Source organism: Chelonoidis abingdonii, chromosome 15 (genome assembly GCF_003597395.2).
Source record: "Chelonoidis abingdonii isolate Lonesome George chromosome 15, CheloAbing_2.0, whole genome shotgun sequence".
NCBI lineage: Eukaryota > Metazoa > Chordata > Testudines > Testudinidae > Chelonoidis > Chelonoidis abingdonii.
The window spans coordinates 9073846-9096395 of record NC_133783.1 but is presented as its reverse complement, the minus strand read 5'-3'; the positions used below and the strand labels follow the sequence as shown (position 1 = coordinate 9096395).

Here is a 22550-nt window from a genome sequence, read left to right as displayed (position 1 = left end):
CCTCAGGGACTCACCAAGTGCATTCGTGGTGGCTGTTTTGTGATATGGACACCTTTCAGTTGGAATGGACTTATTTCACCACATTAATTTCAGACATCAGCTGGTAATAACTTTCAGTCACTCAGCAAGATTTGCTGGTTCAAATCCAGCAACCTAGAAGAGAAAAATACCATAACTGAATACCAGTTCCTAAGTCCTCCATCAAGCATCCTAGGTAAAAATCTTATTTTTCATAAAGATTTGACCATGTTCAAACATGAAACCAATATTAAACAAAAACAAAACAAAACACAAACAGTTGAAAAAACCCACCTATGTCATATCAAAATCTCTTTCAGAAATTCTACTGAGTTCACTTAGGCTGCCTAGTCCTTGCTTCAGGAAGGGGTGAATGTAGATTTTCTGATGACAATATGCTGTTGATATGTTAGCAAAGGCTTTGGTGCTTATGCTAAGGCTATTCTGATTGATGATGCAGAGGCCTCTCAACTGCTGCTTTATTTTGAGAGGATGTAAAATGGAGTTATAATTTGCATAAAGTTGGATAAAGCAAAATTGAGTCACTACTAATTTAGAAGCTTTAATAATTAAAAGTTTGAACCTGATGAACCACAAGAGGAAAAGAAAAAGGAAGTACCTCTAAATGTTGATATTTCAGCTAAATGAATTCAAGGTAGCTTTCCAACTGAGGTGAATGACTAATGCAGACAAAAAATTCTCTTTGGCAATGCAGGCAAAATACAACAAATGTATCCAGATTAGCACTTCAGTGATGGTAGGGGAACCATTTCCAATCGATTCAGAGACTTTCAGGGGTGAACTGTGATTTCCTTTTGTCACCTCAGTGTTATTTGTATCTCAGCTTTTGATTTGTGGTCCTTTCACCTGACCCATTTCTTTTGTTTGACTGACAACAGGAAGTGGTCAAAGCCATCCAGCAGGCACAAGGAGTGAAGCACCTGGTTTCCATGACAACAAGCGAACATGTTATCATGCAGAATGAAGCTCTGATTGCACTGGCCATAGCATCTGCAATTAATTTAGGTATCCTCCCTCCCCCAAAGCATTGGCCTGAGTACCATTTAAAATGTTGTTCTTGTTATTAATACAAGTGTTCGACAATCCTGCTAATTTTCACAGTGATTTACAGAATTTATGTACGGTAAATTCCTAGCCTTGAAAAGCTTATGGTCTATTTTACAGTCAAAAGTACAGAAGACAGATGGGCTGGGGATTAGCAGTGAGAAGCAGGAACAAGGGATTTCTTGAGGAGGTTGGTTTTTAGGAGGGATTTGAAGAATAGAGGATGGGGACAAGAAGTTATTTGATAGTTGTTGGGCAGTGCGTTAGAAGGCATGAAATCAAGATCATGACAAAGGGAGAATCAGGAAGAGCAGAAAAGAAGCAAGAATTTTAACAAGGGAAAGGAGTGTAGAGATGTTGGTGGAGTCAAAATTATATAGGGCTTTCATTCTTAAACAACAGGCAAGATGATTCAAGGAGAAAGCAATGTCAAGGTAGACAGGAAGAGGAGTGTAGCAGAGGCATTTTGGATAGACTTGAGAAAGTAGAAATGGCAAAATAGGCTAAAGGATTCTGCAGAAGCTCTGACTGAAAAATGAAAATACCATCCTCTTCACAATTACAATTAACAGGTTGGATTCCTAGTAGCACTGAGCACTCATAGCTCATGGCAGCTTCGAATGGATTTGCAGTTGCTCAGCACCTTTGAAAATGGTGCTTGATATTTATTAAGCTTGGTGCTGAATATATAGACTAGCTGCATAAGAGAGACTATCCTGAAGATCACAGTCTAATCTGAAAAACAACAACAACAATTGCATTTAAGACCCAACTACAAGAAGCCAATATTAATGCTAAGCTCCATCACAGACTAAAGCCAGAAAGGAACGTAGCCTTAGACATGGATCAATGCTGCCAGCAGCGGTCAAGGCAGAAAAAGATCTATATACAGAAGATTAAGTCAGCTACCCCTGACTACGAGAATGTGAGGGAAGGCTTGTAAAGATTGATACATATGAATTAAGCCATGATGTAGAAAATGTACTACCTATGGCTCAGCTGTTTTATGGGCCTGATATTGTGAGGCACTGGGGGGTGCTCAGTACTTCACTGCATCAGGCCTTATATCTGCATTAAGACAAGTCACCCATTTTCTATCTACTTTGACAGATCTTCATTTTTCATATGCAAGTTACCTAAGAATTTTTCATTTAAAAACTTCAGAATTATTTCCAAGACATCTTATTTTATTTTCAGAAGTCATCAAACATTCACTTAAGGAGTCAAGGCTAGTTCAAAGCTTACATAAGCTTCTACAAGATGAGTGCACAGGTCCTGAGGTGAAATATAATTCAATGGGCCTCCTGTGCAGCCTTCTTAATTCAGGTAATTTCACTTTGGCACTAAGATCCCATCCATTTCAGTGATTTCACAGTAACAGAAGTGTTTTCAATCAGTTGTGAGGTTGCATCCAAACAATGAAGTAGCAGCAGAAAGACTCGGAGGTTTATTTCTTTCTGTTAGCCAAGGACCTGACAGCCATTCTTCCTCTCATGGGATACCACCTCTCTCTTTGAGAAGTCCACTGAGGTCACTGGGACTACCTGCGATGGAGTCAAGGCAAAAGTCTAGAGGAGGGAGCAAAGTAACACAGACACCTTCACGCCTCCTCAGTTTTGGGGCCAGCATGCACCAGCTCCTATACCCATAGCAAAATGTGTACAACAGCCTTGCAACCAATTAGCTCAAGGGGCTTTTACAGCAGCCAGATATACTGGCTTGCTGACCCAACCCCCACCTCCAAGCCATATTATTCCTTACGCAGAGGCTAGGGATGGGTGTGGACAAAACTGCCATGCTGGCACCATGCTGCCTTTTAATTTCTCTCCTGGGAGGAATCCCCAGCTGCCTGGTTAAGCTGGCTCCAAGTCTGTTATGTGCCAATGGAGAGTCTGCCCAAATAATTCTGATTTTTTTCCTCCACATTTTTCTATAATGGTTCAGGGGAAACCTGAAAGCGGGTTCCAGATTTTTTCTTTTCAAAAACGCAAGAATTTCTAAGCTTAAAAATCTATTGCCTGGGCAGACTTTTCCATTTATTATATCCCAACAGTCCTCAGACCACCCAATGGACCCAGACTGCTGAACCATAAACCTGCTAGTCAGATCCTCAGCTGGTATAAATCAGCAAAGCTCTATTGATTTCAGTGGAGCTATGCTGGTTTACAGCATCTGGGGATCTGACCCATAAAGATTTTCTCAGTGGTCTATTTCATTAGCACGCTACAGACATCTTTGAACTTTGATGCTGAGAGTCAAATCTTCCTGGCATGAAATGCTGAAGCAAAATATAAAGCACTAGGTGGAGGCAGGAGCATGTCTTTTGTAATACAGTCTGAAAAATTATTTTATATCTAGTTCTTCTGGGAAGGTGAAGTAATAAAAGAAAAGATATTTAAACAGGGCAATTAGTTAACAGTTGCAAAGAAGTTAACTTCTTTACAAAAACCATCATCCAAAGTGAGACTCTTAAGACGTTTCTATTTAAATAAAACATAGTGGAGTTAACCTGTGGCTGTAATACAGCCTTACATTGTAGTATCTCCTTCAGAGTATGGACTAATGCATGCTATTAAAGTCTGTGTTTGGTCTCCCTTCAGGTGATTTGAAACAAGAAGTAGAAGAGGACAACATTAAAGAAACCTTGGAAAAACTTTGTAGCCATAGCAATGCAAATGTGGTCAAGCAGGCTGTAATGACCCTCCAGATACTCAGAGATGAGAGTCAAAACACCGGCTTCGTTTCTCCATAGCTGTGGGTGCTGCTTTCTCTGGCAGTTGGGGTATTTAAAAAAAATGTTGTTATCTTTTGCCAACAGCCACCATATTTATCCTGTTGATGTCCACAAAATGCTATTAAACAGTGCAGGCTACAGCTCTCATTTTTGAAACTGTACATGGAACACTGTATATCCATTTGTACATCTAGTTTACACCCACACCGTGTTACTCCAGCTTCATGTACTCACAGGCAATCCAGGGCCATAACTACACTACAGCAGGGACACCCCCTATGGCAGGGACAGGGGCAAGGAGCTGCCTCCTCCCTCCATAAAGATCTTTCTTCTCCTGCCCCCTCATTCCCCTCAGGCCTAGCACTTGTGGCAAGATGTGCCCTTCAGCCCTCTGGAGAGAGAGGTGCAGCAGCAGAGGTCCTCCCCACTCCCAGTCTTACACCCTGGCTGCTGCGGTAATCTGTTTGAGAAGTGGGCCAGGACCACTGCAAATTTTTCTTCCCAACATGCACAGAATCCTCTGCTGGGCTGTGTTGGCAGGATGCCTCAGAGCTGAGAGTCTTCACATGCACAATGTGAGATGGATAGAGCAGTTCACACTCTCTGGGCTTTCAGAATGTCTGCTGACTCATTATGTGACTCATTAGAATGATTCTCATTTTAAACTAAGATCCCTTTATGCTGGTCTACCAGAGTAAACTGGCCCTAAAGTGGAAGTAAGTTGTATTTACATTCCTTTAAAAGGCTCTTTTACAGCACTAGAGTAGCTCTGTCGTCTCAGATTCTGTTTTCCTTCCTAATTACAGCTGCTTTCCTGATTATGATGCATGACCAAATGTCTTTTTAAGGAATAAATTTCAGTAACTGCATGGATATACTAGGTTGTGTTTTGTTTTAAATCTTCCATGGTTATGCGTATTGTTCCTGGGGAAAGGTCCGCCCCCACAGTCCTTGCAGTATACTTCACTACATTACTGACTGCACCAACCGAGAGGGGCCAAGCATCTACAGCTGCATTAGATGCTCCAAGAGACACTGCCACATGTCAGATTTTATAAAGGTGACATGGGACAGATTCTGGCAAGTGGGGGGCAGATCAGAAGCATAAAGGGACAGGACTGTGCTGTAAGGGGCAGGGAAGAACTCGACTCCTTCACACTCTAGGGCTGCAATGAACAGACCTACCCTGTCCTTCTCTGAATCCCTGGCACAGGGGACACATCCAAGGTGAGAGAGGGAATCTCCACAGTACACGTCATTATGAAGATTCTGGACCAGTTCACAGACAGCCCACAAGAAACTATTGTGAATTGGAGCATCCCTCAGAGTAAATCAAACATTTATACCCTAGAACGAACATTTGTGGAATATTTACATTAAACCTTCACAAAAGGTGTTAGTCAGCTCCAGCTAATTAGCAATCTCTCAACTCAGATTACAATAGAGCTCTAAACTCCAGTCTAGTTGTATTCTAAAAGGAGAATCAGGGCCAAAACAGTTGAGTTCTGAATGATTTCAAATATTCAATCTCTGCACCAACGGTTATATTCAGTCAGTTTTCTATCATAGGAATCTTACATGGCTGCACAAGTATTCTTGTACAAAATATTTAAATGTCAGCCATGTGACATCAGAAAAGCTAGTCATTAAGTAAAGGAAGACAATTAAAATAGAAAGCAAGGTCCAATAGCATAGAAGACTCATTACACACAAGGAATGAATACAGGTTTGTGCAGACTTGTACACGTACACGTGTGTGTGTGTTACAATTCACCTTGCAGCTAGGGCTGAAATACAAAATATTGTCTCAATTTAATGCTTTCAAATTCAGTTTCAGATATCTTCATTTTTATCCCTAGACCCTTCCGCCTCCTGGTGAAGGATTTATTTTTAAGACATGGTTTAAATTTTTCAATAATTCCAAGTATAGAAGACATTTTTCAAATTAGCTATATGGTTGGTTTTTTTTTTTTTTTAATTGTCCATGTAGCTGGTCTCAGAAGCTTAGGAATATGCAATATCATCAAGTGCTGAAATTAACAGACCCAAAGTGTCATGGCAGAAAGGCGTTAAAGTCCTTTCTTAAAAAAAAATAAAATTAGAGTGTGATACAGGTAATGAAAATTAACTTTATTTATACAAATGTTAGGGACTCTGCCACTGTTTCTCTACAACACATTTTACAGTTCTCCTTGAAATACTTTGACACTGACTTTCGACACTCACTCAATTACAGTCATTGACTTGGCAGACTATACAGAACATATCTGTGCGATAAATCATAAGCAACATTTGGCAGCTGGGAGTGCAACACAAGAATGAATTAAAAAGGTCTCGATATAAAAACATACCAAAAGCACCTATGCTAAAAGGCACCATATCATTTGTGCTGGTCAGCAAAAGCAACAATGAAGAATTTAAACCTCAGCAATAAAAACACTCAATTTACAGATGATTGGATCCAACAAGTTTCAGAGGTGAAAAGAAAACATGGCTCCAGTGATGAGACACATGAGGTTTGATATATTAAGTCAATTTATTTAAAGGCTTAGAAGACAAAGGTATTGTAAGAAAAGGAAACCAAACCCCAAGGAAAACTGGGGAGTAGAGTCTGATCCATTCTTTTGTGGATTAGAAACACTGTTAAAGCTACATGCCTAGCTTCTGGAAGAGTGGGGAGCCACTTGACATACAGCTCAGGCTGAGCTGTGAAGCAACCTTGACAGACTCTGGTGGGATCACACTCCAGCCTTCTTGTGCTGTAGAAAAGATCACTGCAACATGGGGTGGGGATTGTTCAGATTCCCAGGAGAGGTGTTCTCCCTTGGAAAGAGGATACACTTCTGTGTGCTTTGCTCAATCTGAGGCTCACAAAAGAATGTATTCTCATCTTGATCCGTAAGCAGTTGTGTGTCTGAATCCAGGTGCATTAACTGGAGACCAAAGCCAATTATCACTGTCACCCATAACGGTGAAAAAGTAAATAAAGAAAGTATCCCAGAAATAAAAGCACTCACTTCCTAGAAATTAAATGTCCTCTCATAGCCCAATCCATTAGTTCTGCTTTTGTCTCTCAAGTTCAGGTCATACAAAAGTTAGAGCTCACATCTGATATCTTAATTAAAAAAAAACAAAAAAAAAACGAACTTGTTTCTATTGTAGTGTGGTGGACTTGGTCTGAATGCTACCATTGAGATCTCAACTTCAAGCAGTTATGAAGTTTGGTGGTGGAATGATTTGAGTTGCTCCTCATTAGAAGCCATAGAGGCAGCAGAAGCAGTTGGCTCGTTAGCTTTGCAGGACTCAGGCAATCAGAACCTACATATCTCTAGCAATTAAGGCACTGCAGGTTCATAAAGGATGTTCTGTTTAAAGATGTGTTTAGTAAGCAATGGGCAAGTGTTCATGTTTCACATCAATTCAGGGATCTAGTTTTTGCTAACCATATTTGCCACTGCCAGCAGAACTGCTCTTTAAAATGGCTGGGGACAAAATTTCCAGAAGTACCTAAGTGACTTAGGAGCCAAAATCCCATATGGAAAGTCACTTTTAAATACACGTAGGCTCTTAAGTCCCAAGTTGCTTTTATATGTGGGATTTAGGCACTTTTGAAAATTCAAAAACAGAAAAAAAATGAAAAATTATATAAAAACTCTATTCTCTGCTTTCTTGAGGCATTAAGCATTATTTACCAGAGCACTGAAGCAGTGTTGTAAATAGCTGCTATCAACTTTAAGTATTAACAGTAGTAAAAGCAACAGGAATAAGCATCTAATTGTAAGGCTACACTTCAGATTAATTTTGTTTTGCACAGAAGACATGATTGATAAGACAAGAGGAGTTAGACACTAATTTGCCATCAAGCGAGCAGAAGAAACCTAATGATACAGAGAACTACAGAGAGGTCTTACTCCAGCCCAGATCCTCAGTTGGTGTTGGGGTAGTTCCAATGAAGCTAGTGGAGCTATGTTGATTTTCCCCAGCTAAGAAAATGGCCTGCTGATTTTATTGGTCTTTTAGGAAAGTGCTACCTTTTCACAAGTTCAGAGAATAGTGAAATCTATTCTCAAGATGCAATTCAGGTGCTACATTTCACAAGCAGAATGTAGTGTTTTCAAACTAAATGGATTATTGTATTGTTGCAGGTCACAAGCATAAATTGGTTGATGTAGCTTTAAGCCTTGGATTGTCTGGCACTGCAAACCAACGTTCTTAGTGGAAGAACTTGAAGCAATAACTATAGACATTGCTGTTCTACCTACTAAATGCAAATATCAGCAGAGAGTTTGAGCCTGTTGCCGCTGCAATAGATACAGCAAACATGTGGCACAGACTTCACTTTCAGAGCTCTGTAGAAGAAGCTTCTTTTGCCCTCTTTCCAGCTTCTCCTACTTACTGTTTTTCTTCTTGATGCAGATCAAAAGAAAAAAAAAAAAAGTCACAGCATATGCCTGGAGATTACACCTTCAGGTCTTGCAGAAGAATACAATAGACACTGTACTCTTTGTCAGTCTCTGAGGAAATCAGCCATTCTTAAGACAGGCTTCCTTTTCCCGTTCGGTCTCAGTCATTGGCCATAAAAACAAACAAGAAAGCTCAGCTGAAAGCCACATACAAAATATAGCATTGTCCATGAAATGTTTCACAGAATGTCAAAGCAGCCGCCTTCCAGCTTTCATGCAAGAAAGGCTGGTACAGATCTCTATTGGTATCACCTTTCTTCCAGTGAATTGCTCTTTAATACTTAGATAACACACAAAATGTTACACACATGTATATAAAAAGATATATTCCGAAGTTTGGCATTCTAAGAAAGCATAACACTTTGGAAACAAGCATTAATGTAGTAAAATATAATTACAAAAATATATACTTTACTAGAATGTACACTACGTTAGACACTGCAAGTAACTGTTATCCCTGAAAAATAGGCTGCCAGTACAAGCAGTGAACAGTTTGCTAGTAAATAGCCCACAGTAAAATTGACACTGCAACAACTATGTAAAAGAGTTTCTTATTACGTATCACACATTTCAGCTTTTACAGTTAATTCTGCTCTGACTTTTGATTTCACAGAAGAGCAGAAGAATGGTTTGGACTAGCACTGCAGGGCAGATCCAAAGGCCACTGAAGTCAATGGGAATCTTTCCATTGGACTTTGTGGACTTTGGATCAGGTCTTAAGCATCCTAGTTTGCAGGAAACATCATAAGGATTTAATTTCATCCCTGGTGTAAACGGGAGCCACATCCATTTGACTTCAATGGGAGCTGCACTCACTTTGGGCCAGGGCCTACAGCATTATTCTGGAGACGCAGCTCTGAGCATTTCTTCAGCATGACTAGATCTGGCATTTTTGCAGGAAAAGCTGAGCAGCAAAGGACAAATGGAATTGGAAACAACAATGCATTCAAAAGATTTTTTTAAATAAATTAATGCTAGTAACTCTAGTGCTCCACTAGACTCTTAAGTAGGTTAGATCAGCTTTTGACTAGCCTGGAAAATCCTGAATCACAGGCCTAACAGAATTTAGCTTGTCCTTTAATTTCTTTTTAGTCCTAATATGGCAATCAACAGTCAAAGAAGATGATAAACAACAGTGCAGTGGACAGGTGGGAAAGAGAACAGATGGCAGACGAGAGAGCTCTTGACAGATACAATCGCATATTCAGTGATCTCTTGTACCAAGCAGCATTTTTAAATGCCTTCAGCCCAGCAGATATCACTCTTTTTAGAAGTAATTGCTCTACAAAACAGTGTAAGCAAATGGTGAGATTTTCTCCTCTATAAATTACAACTATTTACAAACATCTAAAAAGGAGAAATAGCAACAGAGAATCCACCAACCCTCATGAAAAGATTTCCAAATAGGCTATCAATGTATAATTCAATTACTTCGTCTTGAGAAACTTATGTTGGCAAGAACTTTCAAAATAAGTGGCTTCGGTTACTCAAGCATTTGAGTCCCTACTGAAATATCTACATTAGCTCAGGTCATATAGGGATGCTCCCTACTTCTGCACAGCTGAGGTTCCATCTGACAACTAGAGACTTAATGACATTTCTTTACAGTCTCGAATACCAAGACTATCATGACTCACAATAATCCAATGACATAACTGCCCGGGCCTTCCACTCAAATAGAACACAATGAAACGCTTGATGTTTCGAGAACAGACTACAATGTTTTGAGAATAGACATTAAGTAACCTCCTTTGCCTATTCCATCAATGCGGTCATTTGTCAATCTTTAGGACACTCTCTTCTAAGACCATGACAAACATCACAACAGATGCAGCTATGATCCACATAATGCAACATTGGCAACCTCCAATGATGGCAGCTAGGAGCCAAGACAAAACAGCCTTTACAGCAGCAAGTTCTTCAAGGTAAGGGACTGGTTTATAACAGTTTCCATTCTGCTTACTGGAGTCTTTCGGTCCATCCCTCTTAGGTTTAGGGGAATCTTTTCCACACCAAAAAAGGTTTAAATCTAGTCTTCCCCTTGGAGAAAGAAACTGATGTTGCACTGGCGAGAAGGGGATCTGGGGGAGAAAGCAGTGTGTTCTTTCTGCACCAGCCTGCAGCAAAAGCAGAAGCGGAGTAACATCTGGCTGATACAAAAATAAGGCTTTTAAAACCTGGAGCACTCCAAGGCCTGTGTGTGTCTCAATTTCTTTTCACCTTGATGTCAAATCAATAGCAGTGACATGTATGTGTCTTCACAGCTGGTGTCTGCTTTCGTTTTCAGAAAAGATGACCTGCCTTTACAACTTCAATATCCGAAATCAGTGACCTGGCCAGGAAAATCCCAAAAATCTAAAGACAAACACAAAAAGACACAAAACCTGTAAGCAGTCTGGGAGGGAAAATGTACATTCAGAAGATAACCAAGTTGTGAGGCTGCTCTGAGTAAAGGGCCAGATTCTGCTACCCTTAGTCAGGCTCCAATTCTGCAAACGCTTAAGCACATAACTCTTCTCAAATGAGTGTTCCCATTAAAGTTAAAGTTAATGAAACTACTCATGTGAGTGAAGTTATGCTTAAGATATTTGCAGGCTCAGGAACTTCTCACCCAAATAGCTACACACTACCCAGTGGGGTAAGGATGGCATAATCTGGCATATAAAACAAAACAAGAAACGGTTATCTAAGAGAAAAAAAGATGCTTTCGTGTAACACTTTTACAGGGCTAGGAACAATCATATGACTCGTGTGTGTCCCAGTGGGGAGCCAGGTACAGCTAGGTTCCTTTAAGTCTAACACTCTCCCATCACTTAAGTTATTTTTAAACATTTCAGGCATTTCCATTTTTCTGCCTAGTTCAGTGATTCAACTTCGAAGATTTTTAAAATCAGAGGGTTAGAAGGAACCGCAAGGGTCATCTACTCAGTCTAACCCTCTGCCAAAATGCAGGATTTGTTGGGTCTAATCCGTCCAAGACAGATGGCTGTCCAGCCTCATTTTGAAAACCTCCAGTGTAGGAGCTAACCTCCCTAGGCAGTCTGTTCCATTGTCCTACTGCTCTTACTCTTAGCAAGTTTTTCCTGAGAATTTAATCTCAATCTGTTATGCAGTAATTTGAACATATTGTCCTTTGTCCTGCCCTCTGGGACAAGAGAGAGGGGGAAAAAAAAAACAAAAACAAAAAAAAAAAACCACACTTCTTTTTTTAGGGCAGCCTTTCAAGTATTTGAAAACCACTATCACATCCCTCCTCCTTAATTTCCTCTTTTCCAAACTAAACATACTCAGTTCCTTCAGTCTTTGCTCATATACCATGCATTCCACCCCTTTGATCATCATATAGCCTGACCCTCTCTCTCTCTTTCAGTGAATATTCCACTTTGAAAGTTTTTTATATGTTTAATTCACATTTAACTGTGCCAAAAGAGATGAAACATATACCACAAACTCTAGTGTGAAAAATTTCATATTATTGAGCCTTTCACCAAAACTGATTTTCAAAAAAAATTGCCATGAAATGGCCTTTTTTCAAATTAACACCCTCTTCCCCCACATTCAAACTTTTGCAGTGTTTCAGTGAAAACTGGTTTTGGTTGAAAATTTTGGAAAAAGGTTGTGCATGTGCATGTGTTCTCCCTTCCCCACCGCCCCAAAAAAACAGTAAAACTTTTGTGTTTTTAACAAAAAGTTGGGCCATTTTTGAAAATTTAAGAGGACGTTCAATTTTCTCAGATTACATTTCATTGTGGGTACATCACACAATATAAAATAATTTACTGATTTAAGGAGAAGACCTAATCACTGAAGACTTCTATGATCTCAAAAGATGAGCCAGTTAAAGATCAGACATTCCTACTGTTCTAGTCCTGGGCTTCTCCTGAGCACAGATTACCAAATAGGTTCAGTAGTACCAGACCATGGGGTGGTTTTAGGATATTGACAAAAAGGGGCGTGAAAATGCAATGAGACCAGCAAACCCACTTTAACATGTGACAAAGGCAAGCCTGAACATAGGTCTATGGAAATGAGAGGTTACAACATCATCTCCCCACTTTGCAGCTTTGTCCTTACTAGTGATTTTAAAAAAAACCTAAAAGCCATGCATTTTTTCCCTTAAAGAGAGACTTAACATTTCACAAAGCTAAGAAATTAAAATAAATCCACATACACTTTCACCCTGCAAAAACACAACGTTATTTTTTTCCTCTCATAAAACCCAAGGATTTCAAAGTTTCTAAAATATTATTTTCCTCCAACTACCATATAGCAGGCAGAAGATGTGAAGCTGAAGCTTCTACTGTAGCAGTAGAAGAATGAAAACACTGACCTGCAGCAATGAGATAGCTATGAAGGCGCCTGCAACAATGTAGATGTTTCTGGGTAGCCAAGCTTCAAGAGCAGGGATACAACCTTTGGTGAAAATTAAATTGTCCCATTGGTTTTTCTTCTGTGTAGAGAGAGAGGGGGGAGAAAAAGCATGTTACTTTTCCCTTATATTTACTATAACTATGCAGGTGACATTTCTTTGTATGGGTCTGTAGTTGACAAAACTAGTATTTTTAAAAGGAATCCAGAAGTACAAGAACTAGAGACTTGTAACTCAGATTGTCTTGAGCTTCATGAATCAGTACATATTTCTTGCTGCAGAATTGTCTATTAATTAGAAACACCCTTCAGAAGTTCAGCTAAATAACCAGAAGCATAGAAGCTTATTTAAAATACACTTGAACTTTGAGTCTCTTCTTTCAGTGATAACAGCCCCACCTCACCACCTCCCCCCGATGAAATATATCCACTGTCTCTCTCCCCCGTCCCTAGTACAGGCAGACCCTCTGATGGGGTACAGGCAATTCCTGGGGCAGCTTCCATACAGGTGATGGTATAGACCAGCATACAGTTATTTGTTCTCATAGTTTTGCCTTGCTGCTCTATGTTATAGGTCCTGAATAAACATTGACTATAACTCTTAGTTTCTCAAATTTAAAAGATAGGCCAAAATATTTAAGTTTTTTTAAAAGAGAGTGACCCAATCTAATTGATCAGTGTGTTAGATCCCACAGCTGAACAACCACCAGCTAGAAACACCAACACTGTGGGTAGCAGATGCTCACCTGTGCTCTGATGTCATATCCACATTGCGTATTCACAACCTTTTGCTGGGAGGAGGGAAAAAAAGTTAGAAATATTAATACAATCCTATCAGCTTGAGTTCACAGGAAGATGTTTATCTGTTAGAAAAGTTCCCTCAGTTGGTGCTGGTTGTAGTTTGATCAAGAGTCTTCTATCTTCTGTTCATGCTCCACTATTTCATTTTTTTTAAAATTAAAAAGCTTATCTTTTTATAAGACCATGAGACGTGCTGAAGTACATGGATATGTTCTCTCATTGCTTTATAGGCCCCACATATCCTTACAAACTTGTTTCTTCCACCCCTCAGCTTTCATCACCAAAGCCTACCCAACATAATAAATTACAGCCCCCTCAGCTGTATCACTATTCTGCAGACATGTCCAACACCTACTTCTTGAAAGGCTAATGACCAAATACCTACACCTTCAAAGACTTGTGCCACTTCAGCCAACTGACTTCAACCAACCTTATGGAGTTGTGTGTGGCTGAAGTCCACGCAACAACAGTTGAACATTTTGAAGACGGGATTTTAAAAAACAAAAAAAACCCAAAAAACCCAGCTCATTTATTTACATGAGAAAGCAGGGGATGTTTGTAAGCCAGTCGTGCTCCCCTCCTTCTCCCTTTCGGTGGCATGTTTGTGATTTTGATCAGCTAATAGCTGGACTCCTACAATATCACAAGCTATTTGACTTGGATTATTTTTAGTGCATTTAGTTCAAAAGTCTACCAAGTAACCAGACTCTAAAATTTTAACAAACCCTAAAAGTAGAACCTGATGTTGAAGTGTACTGAACTCTAAGCCTTACAGAGCACAGAGACTACTGAAATTACTTGTGGCCTCAATAGATAAAGAGATACTTGTGTGTGTGAGCAATTCTGAGATTCATTTCAAGACCACAGTTTTGTTAAGAGGAAAGCAAAATAAAATAAAATAAAAATGAAAACCTCTTTGCTTCATAATTAGAGTTGTTAATTTACCATAATTTGCAGTTATAGGAATTAAATGCTAAAAATAGCTTCAAAGTAGCGAATGCCAGAAACAACAGTTTGTGATGAAATCAAACTGAGTGGGACTAATTCAGACTGCTATTTAAAAAAATAAATAAATAAATAAATAAAAATCAAACCTTGAGAGAGGGGCATCCTTCAAATCTCTTCTGAAGCACTGAGATCCTATGGTCCTCATGCCCAACTCAAGGTTCATATTACTGCCAGGCAAGCAAGCCAGACCAACTGCTTTTGGGCCCAAATCCAGCAAAGCACTGAAGTGTATAAATCCCACTGAGGCCAATACCATTACTCATTTTATCAACAGAGCCAATGAGTCCATGGTATTGTATCTATCACAAGGGTATAGGACAGTTTTAAGACCCTTCACCCTAGCGGCTGAGCACACTGCTCAGACAGAGCTCCCAGATCCCATCAGCTTTGGAAACAAGAGACTAGAAACTCAAGAAAACAATATCTAAACCCAACATCCATGGGCTTCAGGGATACAAAAATAGTTTCTCTAGTTCTAATACCAGTGTGTTTCAGCAACAGACTATAAGGTTTCTTTGGATCTCTGAGGAATCTGGAATAGCAAAGTACAGTGAGACAGATTCTTCAGCAAGATAGGAGCAAAAGTAGCATACATTATAGACTCAGACTCAGAGCCTCTCCCCTCCATCATCTTCATTTACTCTTCCTGTTCTTTTTCTTTCGGCCTTTTCATTACTCTTCCCACTCCCAAAAACATAGAAAAGGAGAAAATATGCTGAAAATAAACTCTCTTCCTCCCAATTTTTATTTCCCTTCTTCTTAAAACTCTAGACATTACAGCATATTCAGGAAACACATCCCTTCAAAATTCTCCAATAATAATAATACAGAAATACAAAACCAGGAAACAACTCACAGCAGGATCAGGTACACAGCAGGAAAAGGGGACCCCACACTTCTCACGACTTTTGCTTTCAGTACTGCAGTTGAAGTAAATGTTAAGATCCCAGTCATCTGGCCCCTGAGCACCACAGCAATGGTTCTGCAACAAATGAAGAAAAACGTAGAAGTGCTGTATAAAGAAAATCATCTTCATAATAGTTCGAGATAGACAAGTATCATCAGCTCAGTTTAACAGATCGAGAAACTGAGGCAGAGAGATAAAGTGACTTTTCTAAGGCACAGTATATCTATGACCAAGCAAGAATTAGAATTCTGAAGTCCCTAGTATATCCAGCTCCATGTTGCTTGGGGATGAAGTGCTTGGAGTGTGGGAGGAGCTCAAGGCTACAGGGTGGGGCCAGGAACGAGGGGTTCAAAGTGTGGGAGAGGGCTCCAGGCTGGGACAAGAGGTTGGGGTGCAGGCTCTGGAGTAGGGCTGGGGATGAGGGATTTGGGCTGCAGAAGTGGGCTTGGGGTTGGGGCACAGGCTCATCTTGGGCGGCTCCCAGTCAGCGGCACAGCAGGGGTGCTAATGCAGGCTTCCTGCCTGTCCTGGCACTACAGACCATGCTGTGCCCCGGAAAAGGCCAGTTGCAAGCCCAGCTCCTAGACAGAGGCACACAAGCCGCTCTGTGTGGCTCTCGCCTGTAGGCATCGACCCCACTGCCCCAGCTCCCATTGGCTGGGAACTGGTGCTCGGAGTAGGGCAGCCCCATTGGCTCCCCGCCTAGGATCTGAACCTCCTGCTGGCTGCTTCTGGGGTGCAGTGCGGTGTCAGAACAGGTAGAGACTAACCTGTCTTAGCTGGGCAGCACTGCCGATGGGACTTTGAACTTTTAACAGCCCGGTCGGCAGTACTGACCAGAGCTGCCACGCCCCAGTACCTTACATTCCGCAACTCAGTACTGGGTTGTGACCCGCAGTTTGAAAACCATTGCCCTAGACCATGATATCTGTTCAAATTGTAACTTACATCCAGTTCCTGGAGACAGACAGACAGACAGACATCAACATGACAAGAAATGTCATCACAACTGGCACTCTGAATGATAGAATCAGAAGGCAGGCTATGGACAGACTTGGCCCAGAAAATGAAATATCACTTCACTTCTATGGAGTTGATCCCACTGGTTTCAGGTAGATACATTACGGAAACCATGCACTTCCACTGTCCACCCATGCTGTACCCATTTTATATAAAGAGGGCTTCGTTCTCGTATTAATCAAGCAATTTATGTTTTTATATACTTTGGATGAGATACGGTTAAGCAAAGCAAAACTACAGCTGGCAAATTTTGAATGGTTATGGGGTACAACTTTGTCCCACATTCCACAGACCAGTTACACAAGCATTTGCCATAAGCAAACACAGAAAAATATTACAGAGATTGAACTTTCCCAAAATGTCAGTGTTTTATGAAACTGTAATTAAACACTTAAAATTTCTACTACAAAGTAGGATTTTCCCATCCCCATTTTACTGAGGAATCTGGATACAAAACCCACAAAATTCACAAAGCTTAATCAGAAACACAGTCCTGAAATGTTTTCACCAAAAAGATATATACATGATTTGAGCTAACAAGACAAAAAATCAAAACAAATTAATTTACTGATCCAGAGAAAATAGCCTTAATGAAACGACATTTTCAAAAGTCTCCATTATCATTTTAAAATGTTATGGGAAGTGTGGACCAAATATACTGTGTTCCATTAGAGAGAATAAACTAATCAACAATAACTTCAGGAACAGCAACATCCAACACACAACATCGGAAAATAAGTTTGTTTTAGAATGGACCGTGTCACAATAGCTTGGGCAATTCAGAAAAAATGCATTAACTTTGGAGGAAAAAAGGTTTGCAGTAGTGGCTAGATGGAGGGGGGAAAAAAATTGCTAAAAATTATTCTGGGCCAATACCTTCCTTCTACTTCCTTATATTAATATGGTTCAGAGGCTGTACATAAAAACTTGAAGACAACAGTAAGTGGATTTCCGCCTTTTCATCCACCCCTTCTCCCTCCCCCCCCACATCTCCAGCCCCCCACAAAAATCACTGCTAGAAGCCATGCACCTACTAAAACTGCCAATCAGTCTGTGTAAGTAAGATAAGGCCATAAAGGAGAAGTTCTGCTCAAAGGTAAGCCACAAGATAATATGACTGCATTAGTCAGTGCAATGAGCTGTATACAAAAAGCTCTTGCAGTGCCTTCAATATGTGACTCAGGGACAGTGAAAGTCGGCCCATGCCTAGTTAGAAGACGGATTTCAACGTGGCACTGAAAAAATATGGCAGTACCTTCTTGAAGGGTTTCCTCATTCTCACAGAGCTACATTTAGTGATGGATATCAAGTTGTTTCCCTGTTGCCTGTGTTACTCACTGTGGGTGAGTGACAGGCTTATTCAGAGATTTTCTGGCTTTGTTATTTCCACATTTCTTAGCCTGATAATTTAGCTGTGGAACTCTCTTTTGGGGAAATTTAGTCTTTTATTTTTATTAAGAGCATTTAATAAGGGTTCACCTGTAAATCAGCTCAGCACATTAGCCTGTCTCATTGCATTAAACCTGGATCAATAGCAACACCAGGAAACATGAAAATAGTATGCTGAGCTGAGACATTTACTCATGCTGAGAACTCATTGCGAGCAGGTAAGAATGAGCTGTGGTGAACTAAATCAGGTCTACAAAAGAGCACCACATTGCACAAATTGCCTATGACATCCGCCAGTGTAGAAATCGGAGAATTAGAACATCTTCAAGGGTCTACATGACTATCTGAGCTAGCAGAAAGATAGTCTTTCCGCTAGTCTTTAACCACTTCTACATTTAGTGATTAACACCTGGAGGAATGGACAAACACAGCATTGGGACAGGGGAAGCTGTTGCTGGCACTGCTTGCATCAACCATCCAAGTGGAAGGCAAGTGCAACATAGCCAAGGATTCAGAAACTGGTACCAATGCTATGAGACTGATTTCTGGTTCTTAGGCTGTAAAGGATGCAAATAAATTGCGTGTAAAAATCCTCTGTGCCATGGGAGAAAAGCACTGGACAGAGGAAGTTGACCCCCTTCACCACAACCTGTGTGAGATCACATACACATTGGTTAGTCATTGAAGTTCTATTAGAAAGTTTGTCCCTGATGAAGTGTTTACTGAGCACCTGGGTAGTGTTAGAGGTGTTCTTTGCCTTGCACACTTACATTCTGGTAAGAAGCTGTTGGCCAATGATCTAGAAACCATCACTCAGTTATTACTGTAGGCCTTGTAATATCCTGGTGTGTGCATGCATGCCATTGTCCTCTAATGGATGGAACGTTAGCACCACTCCCATTGTCTTACTCTTTAGGACAGGCCTTCACTGCACAGAGTGAACCTGGGCTCTTGCTCAGGTGTTGCTCTTAACTCCCCTCCTGCCATACACACAGACCTCTCATCTGAGTATAGTGGTGCTTTCAGTTTGGGCTAGCTGGCCCAGGGTTAGAGCCCAGGTTCTGCTTTCAGTGAGACTGGTAACTTGCCAGCTTTGCAGGACACAAGCTAAATCACTTGAGTGCTGATAGGCCCGCAATGCCTTCCCACATACCCAGAAGGGCAGAGAAGTTCTCCAACATATCATTTTGAAAGAACCAGAGAGCAGGTCAGCTAACTGAAGCACAAAAGCCCATGGGACATGTCCCCCAGAAGTCCTCGTAATACATGCAGGTGAGTACACAGTAACTCAGGTAGGGCTTTGTAGTATAGCTGCTCACCCCTGAGCTAGGCTAACCTAGGCACCCAGGCATCGATCACCCAGGCGTCGAACACTCAGGCAAACTGTAGTGAAGTACCCTTTGAGACTGGCCTATTGAGGATAAGACCCAATACTTCTATACTTGAGATATTCTCCTTTGGCTCAAGTGGTAGAGATCTAGGTTTCTGAAACAGAAAGGTCCTGCACTGTGTTTGTGTACATGGACAGTGAAGTCCATGTAAATGCAATGTGATGATTAAGTCAAGAGCTATGCAGTTTGCTTGGTTGCAGAATTATTTTAGGGTATTGAGAGTTATCTTCACATTGCTGGAGGGACACAGCTATTGACACCATGAGTAAAATCAAGGCAGTTCAAAGAAGGCAGAACATAAGTAATTTTTCTTTTTTTTTTTTTTTAAGTCTCCTGAGAGGAAATGCTATCCCAACACCTGGAAAACCTCAAAGACTAAGATTGTTCTTAGGGTGAAAAAGAGGAAGAAAATGTGACAAGTTGAAGGATGGACTTACAATTTTCTGCAATGAGTCAATGAGGTTCTGTAGATCGATGTCATCTCGGTAGGATTTAATGTTATTCTCAAAGAATTCCTTGAACCGGTCCCTCACCCAGTCCTGGAACAAGAAAGCTAGCACTGCCGCAGCCAGCTCCAACGTAAATATAAGTACGATTGCTCCACAAAACTGCAAAATAAAGTCACAGGACATAGATTATAAACTCTTATTTCAAATATAACCACATCTCAACTCAATTAAAAGTAGATACAAGGACTTCAGTAAAATGCTCACAAAGTACAAATCTGATCAAGACACAAGGCCAATTAAATTAAAAACAATGGGAAACAAAATATAATAGGTGGCGTTATCTTCTTATTTGGTCGTCTTAAAGTCTGCAGTGAACAATAGACACTGTGTCATAGTACACTGTAATACATACCAACTGGAAGAGTCCAATAAATTGAGATGAGCTATCATCAGTAGGGAAAAAAAAAAACAAACTTTCCGATAGTGATAATTGCCTAGGATGACTCATAAGAAATTGACAAGAAGGTGTGAGGAACAGTAAAGGGGGGGAAATAAACATAGGAAATAGTTTTACTTTGTGTAACCCATACACTCCCAGTCTTTATTCAAGCCTAATTTAATGGTGTCCATTTTGCAAATTAATTCCAATTCAGCAATCTCTCATTGGAATCCATTTTTGAAGTATTTTTGTTGTAATATATTGCGACTTTTAGGTCTGTAATTGAGTGACCAGGGAGATTGAAGTGTTCTCTGACTGGTTTTTGAATGTTATAATTCTTGATGTCTGATTTGTGTCCATTTATTCTTTTACGTAGAGACTGTCCGGTTTGGCCAACGAACATGGCAGAGGGACATTGATGGCACATGATGGCATATATCACATTGGTAGATGTGCAGGTGAACAAGCCCCTGATGGTGTGGCTGATGTGATTAGGTTTCACTTAGCAGTTCTCCTTTAACTGTGACACCATCCCTTCTCTTCCCTGAGCCACCACACAGCACCAAGTTACTTACAAACTTCAGAAGGCAGATATTTTCCCTCAACGCTCCTACGCAACCAGCAAATCCCAGAATGAACATCACTCCTCCAACCACCAAGACAAGCACCACCGGGTCAAAGCCATGGAGACGTGTTACCTTCGTGAGATCAGATAATACACCCTAAAGAGAAGAATCACAAGGGAAAATAGGTAAACAAAATGAGCATGTTTTTCATGATCAGAAGTTGTATTTTATTTCCCCCCCAAGTTCTACTTCTTTCTCCTCCTGCATTCATTACTTGCTTATTAATTCAATGTATTTGCAAATAGCCACCATAACACAGAAATACTCTCTGGAAAATTTTTAATATGCAATCTTCCACATGCTTATTTGTGTATTATACCTACAGATACGTCCCACAAAAGATCAAACCGTCCAAACACCAGGCCTCCCTAACCTGTCTCCCCACAGGTCGCCCAACAAAACAGAAAAAATAGAAGGGATAGAGTTGGGGGAAAAAGAGAGATGGGAAGCTCAGAGGGAAAGAGCAGGGTGATGCCTTTTTCTGCCCCCGAGGGAATGAGACAGTGAGATTACCCCAGGAAGACATGCAGAGCCCAATCCTCTCCCATTTCACATCTGAAAACACAGAAAGCTAGAGAAAAAAAAAGACCTGATTCATGGTAAATCTGCAGCTATGCACATTTATGTCAAGCTTACATTTGTGGAAAGTTTTTTTTTGTTTGTTTGTTTGTTTTTAACCCTTCTGTAGGCAGGGCTGCTGAAACTATCAGGGAGAGAAGAGTTTCAAATGTGTGAAATCTTTATTTTAAAAAAAAAAAAAAGTCTGTTTTATTTTGTTATCTTATGCTAAATTAGAGCTAGGATAGACTTTCAGTAAAGGGAATGCAAAGGCACTTAAAAAAAAAAAAAACAGCAACTAAGCATGGAGGAGCCACTAATGCCACATTGATGTTTTAAGAGGAAATTCTGGAACAGGAGTAAAAGGCGCATAGACAAAAGGCTACATGCAAGCGTAACCCACACACCTCCTGGGTATGGTGTTCTGTCCCACTTGTAACACTGACAGACCCCGGTCGCCGGCGGACCAGGGACCTCTGGAGCTTAGTGCATGAGCCTCTACCACATGAGCTAAAAGCCAACTGGCTATTACAGGCCTGCACAACATGCAGCCCACGTGGGCTCACTGTGCGGCCCACATAGGGTGAGTAGGTAAGCCAACGGCTGGCTGGCCGGCCGGCTGGTGGGCGGGGTGGTGAAGGGGCCAGTGTCAGGCTGGACTCTGGAGAGTGATGGTGAGCCAGTGGCAGGAGGCGGTGGCAGGAGCAGAAGGTAAGAGGCCAGGCAGGTGAGCCAGTGGCAGGGAAGGGGGGATGAGGGGGCAGTGGGGGCGCAGGTGAGCTGGAGATGGGGGAGGGGTAGCTGAGGAGGCAAGCAGGCAGGGTGGGCAGTGGGGGGGGGCAATTGAGAGAGGGAAATGGCAGAATGCCCTGACGGTCCCAAATGTTCAAGTAACTGCCCCAGGGTGGTAAAGAAAATTGGGTCATTAAGGCTTGACAGCCTCTGGAGGGGAATCACTGCTAATAGCAGGACCAGACAGGCTGCTGTGTTTGGATCAGGGGTTCATGTGGCTGTCCTCACTGCAGGAATGGCTTCCATGGAAAAGCCACGTTAGGAGGACCCTTAAATGTATATTTAGCTTTTTTCTATCTCACAGTCAGAAGAAGAAGTTGGCCCCATGTGCACACATCCAGCTCTCTAGACTCAATCCCACCACACTTTGGGAACCTGTGCAGCTGAGTCTGTCCCCAGCAGTGCAAAGGCAAAGTGAGGACAGGATCAAATCAAATGTCCATCCCCGCGTTAAAAAGAGAACTATGACATACTGCACATACATCCGAACCACTTAGTTAGCTGAAGAGTTAAGCTGTAAGT

At 41.0% G+C, this 22550-nt stretch overlaps 2 protein-coding genes across 19 annotated transcripts in view; one reads left to right on the top strand and one right to left on the bottom strand.

Moving 5' to 3' along the window:
* Positions 1-5553, top strand: part of LOC116828246 (rap1 GTPase-GDP dissociation stimulator 1-like) — a 55136-nt gene extending 49583 nt beyond the window's left edge. The window contains exons 12-14 of the mRNA XM_032786341.2: positions 918-1044; positions 2281-2409; positions 3684-5553. Coding sequence (XP_032642232.1) covers positions 918-1044; positions 2281-2409; positions 3684-3835 — 408 coding nt within the window. The 3' untranslated portion in view covers positions 3836-5553. The remainder of the gene's footprint in view (positions 1-917; positions 1045-2280; positions 2410-3683) is intronic.
* A 373-nt stretch (positions 5554-5926) lies between these two features.
* Positions 5927-22550, bottom strand: part of TSPAN14 (tetraspanin 14) — an 83214-nt gene continuing 66590 nt past the window's right edge. For 13 of the 18 annotated variants that reach the window (XM_032786321.2, XM_032786323.2, XM_032786322.2 and 10 more), the window contains 7 exons: positions 20628-20774; positions 19602-19772; positions 16229-16321; positions 15314-15439; positions 13395-13439; positions 12611-12730; positions 5927-10635 (listed from right to left, as the gene is read on the bottom strand). In XM_032786321.2, coding sequence (XP_032642212.1) covers positions 10564-10635; positions 12611-12730; positions 13395-13439; positions 15314-15439; positions 16229-16321; positions 19602-19772; positions 20628-20774 — 774 coding nt within the window. In that variant the 3' untranslated portion in view covers positions 5927-10563. The remainder of the gene's footprint in view (positions 10636-12610; positions 12731-13394; positions 13440-15313; positions 15440-16228; positions 16322-19601; positions 19773-20627; positions 20775-22550) is intronic. The other 5 variants (XM_075072735.1, XM_075072734.1, XM_075072738.1 and 2 more) reach the window with 1 other exon arrangement.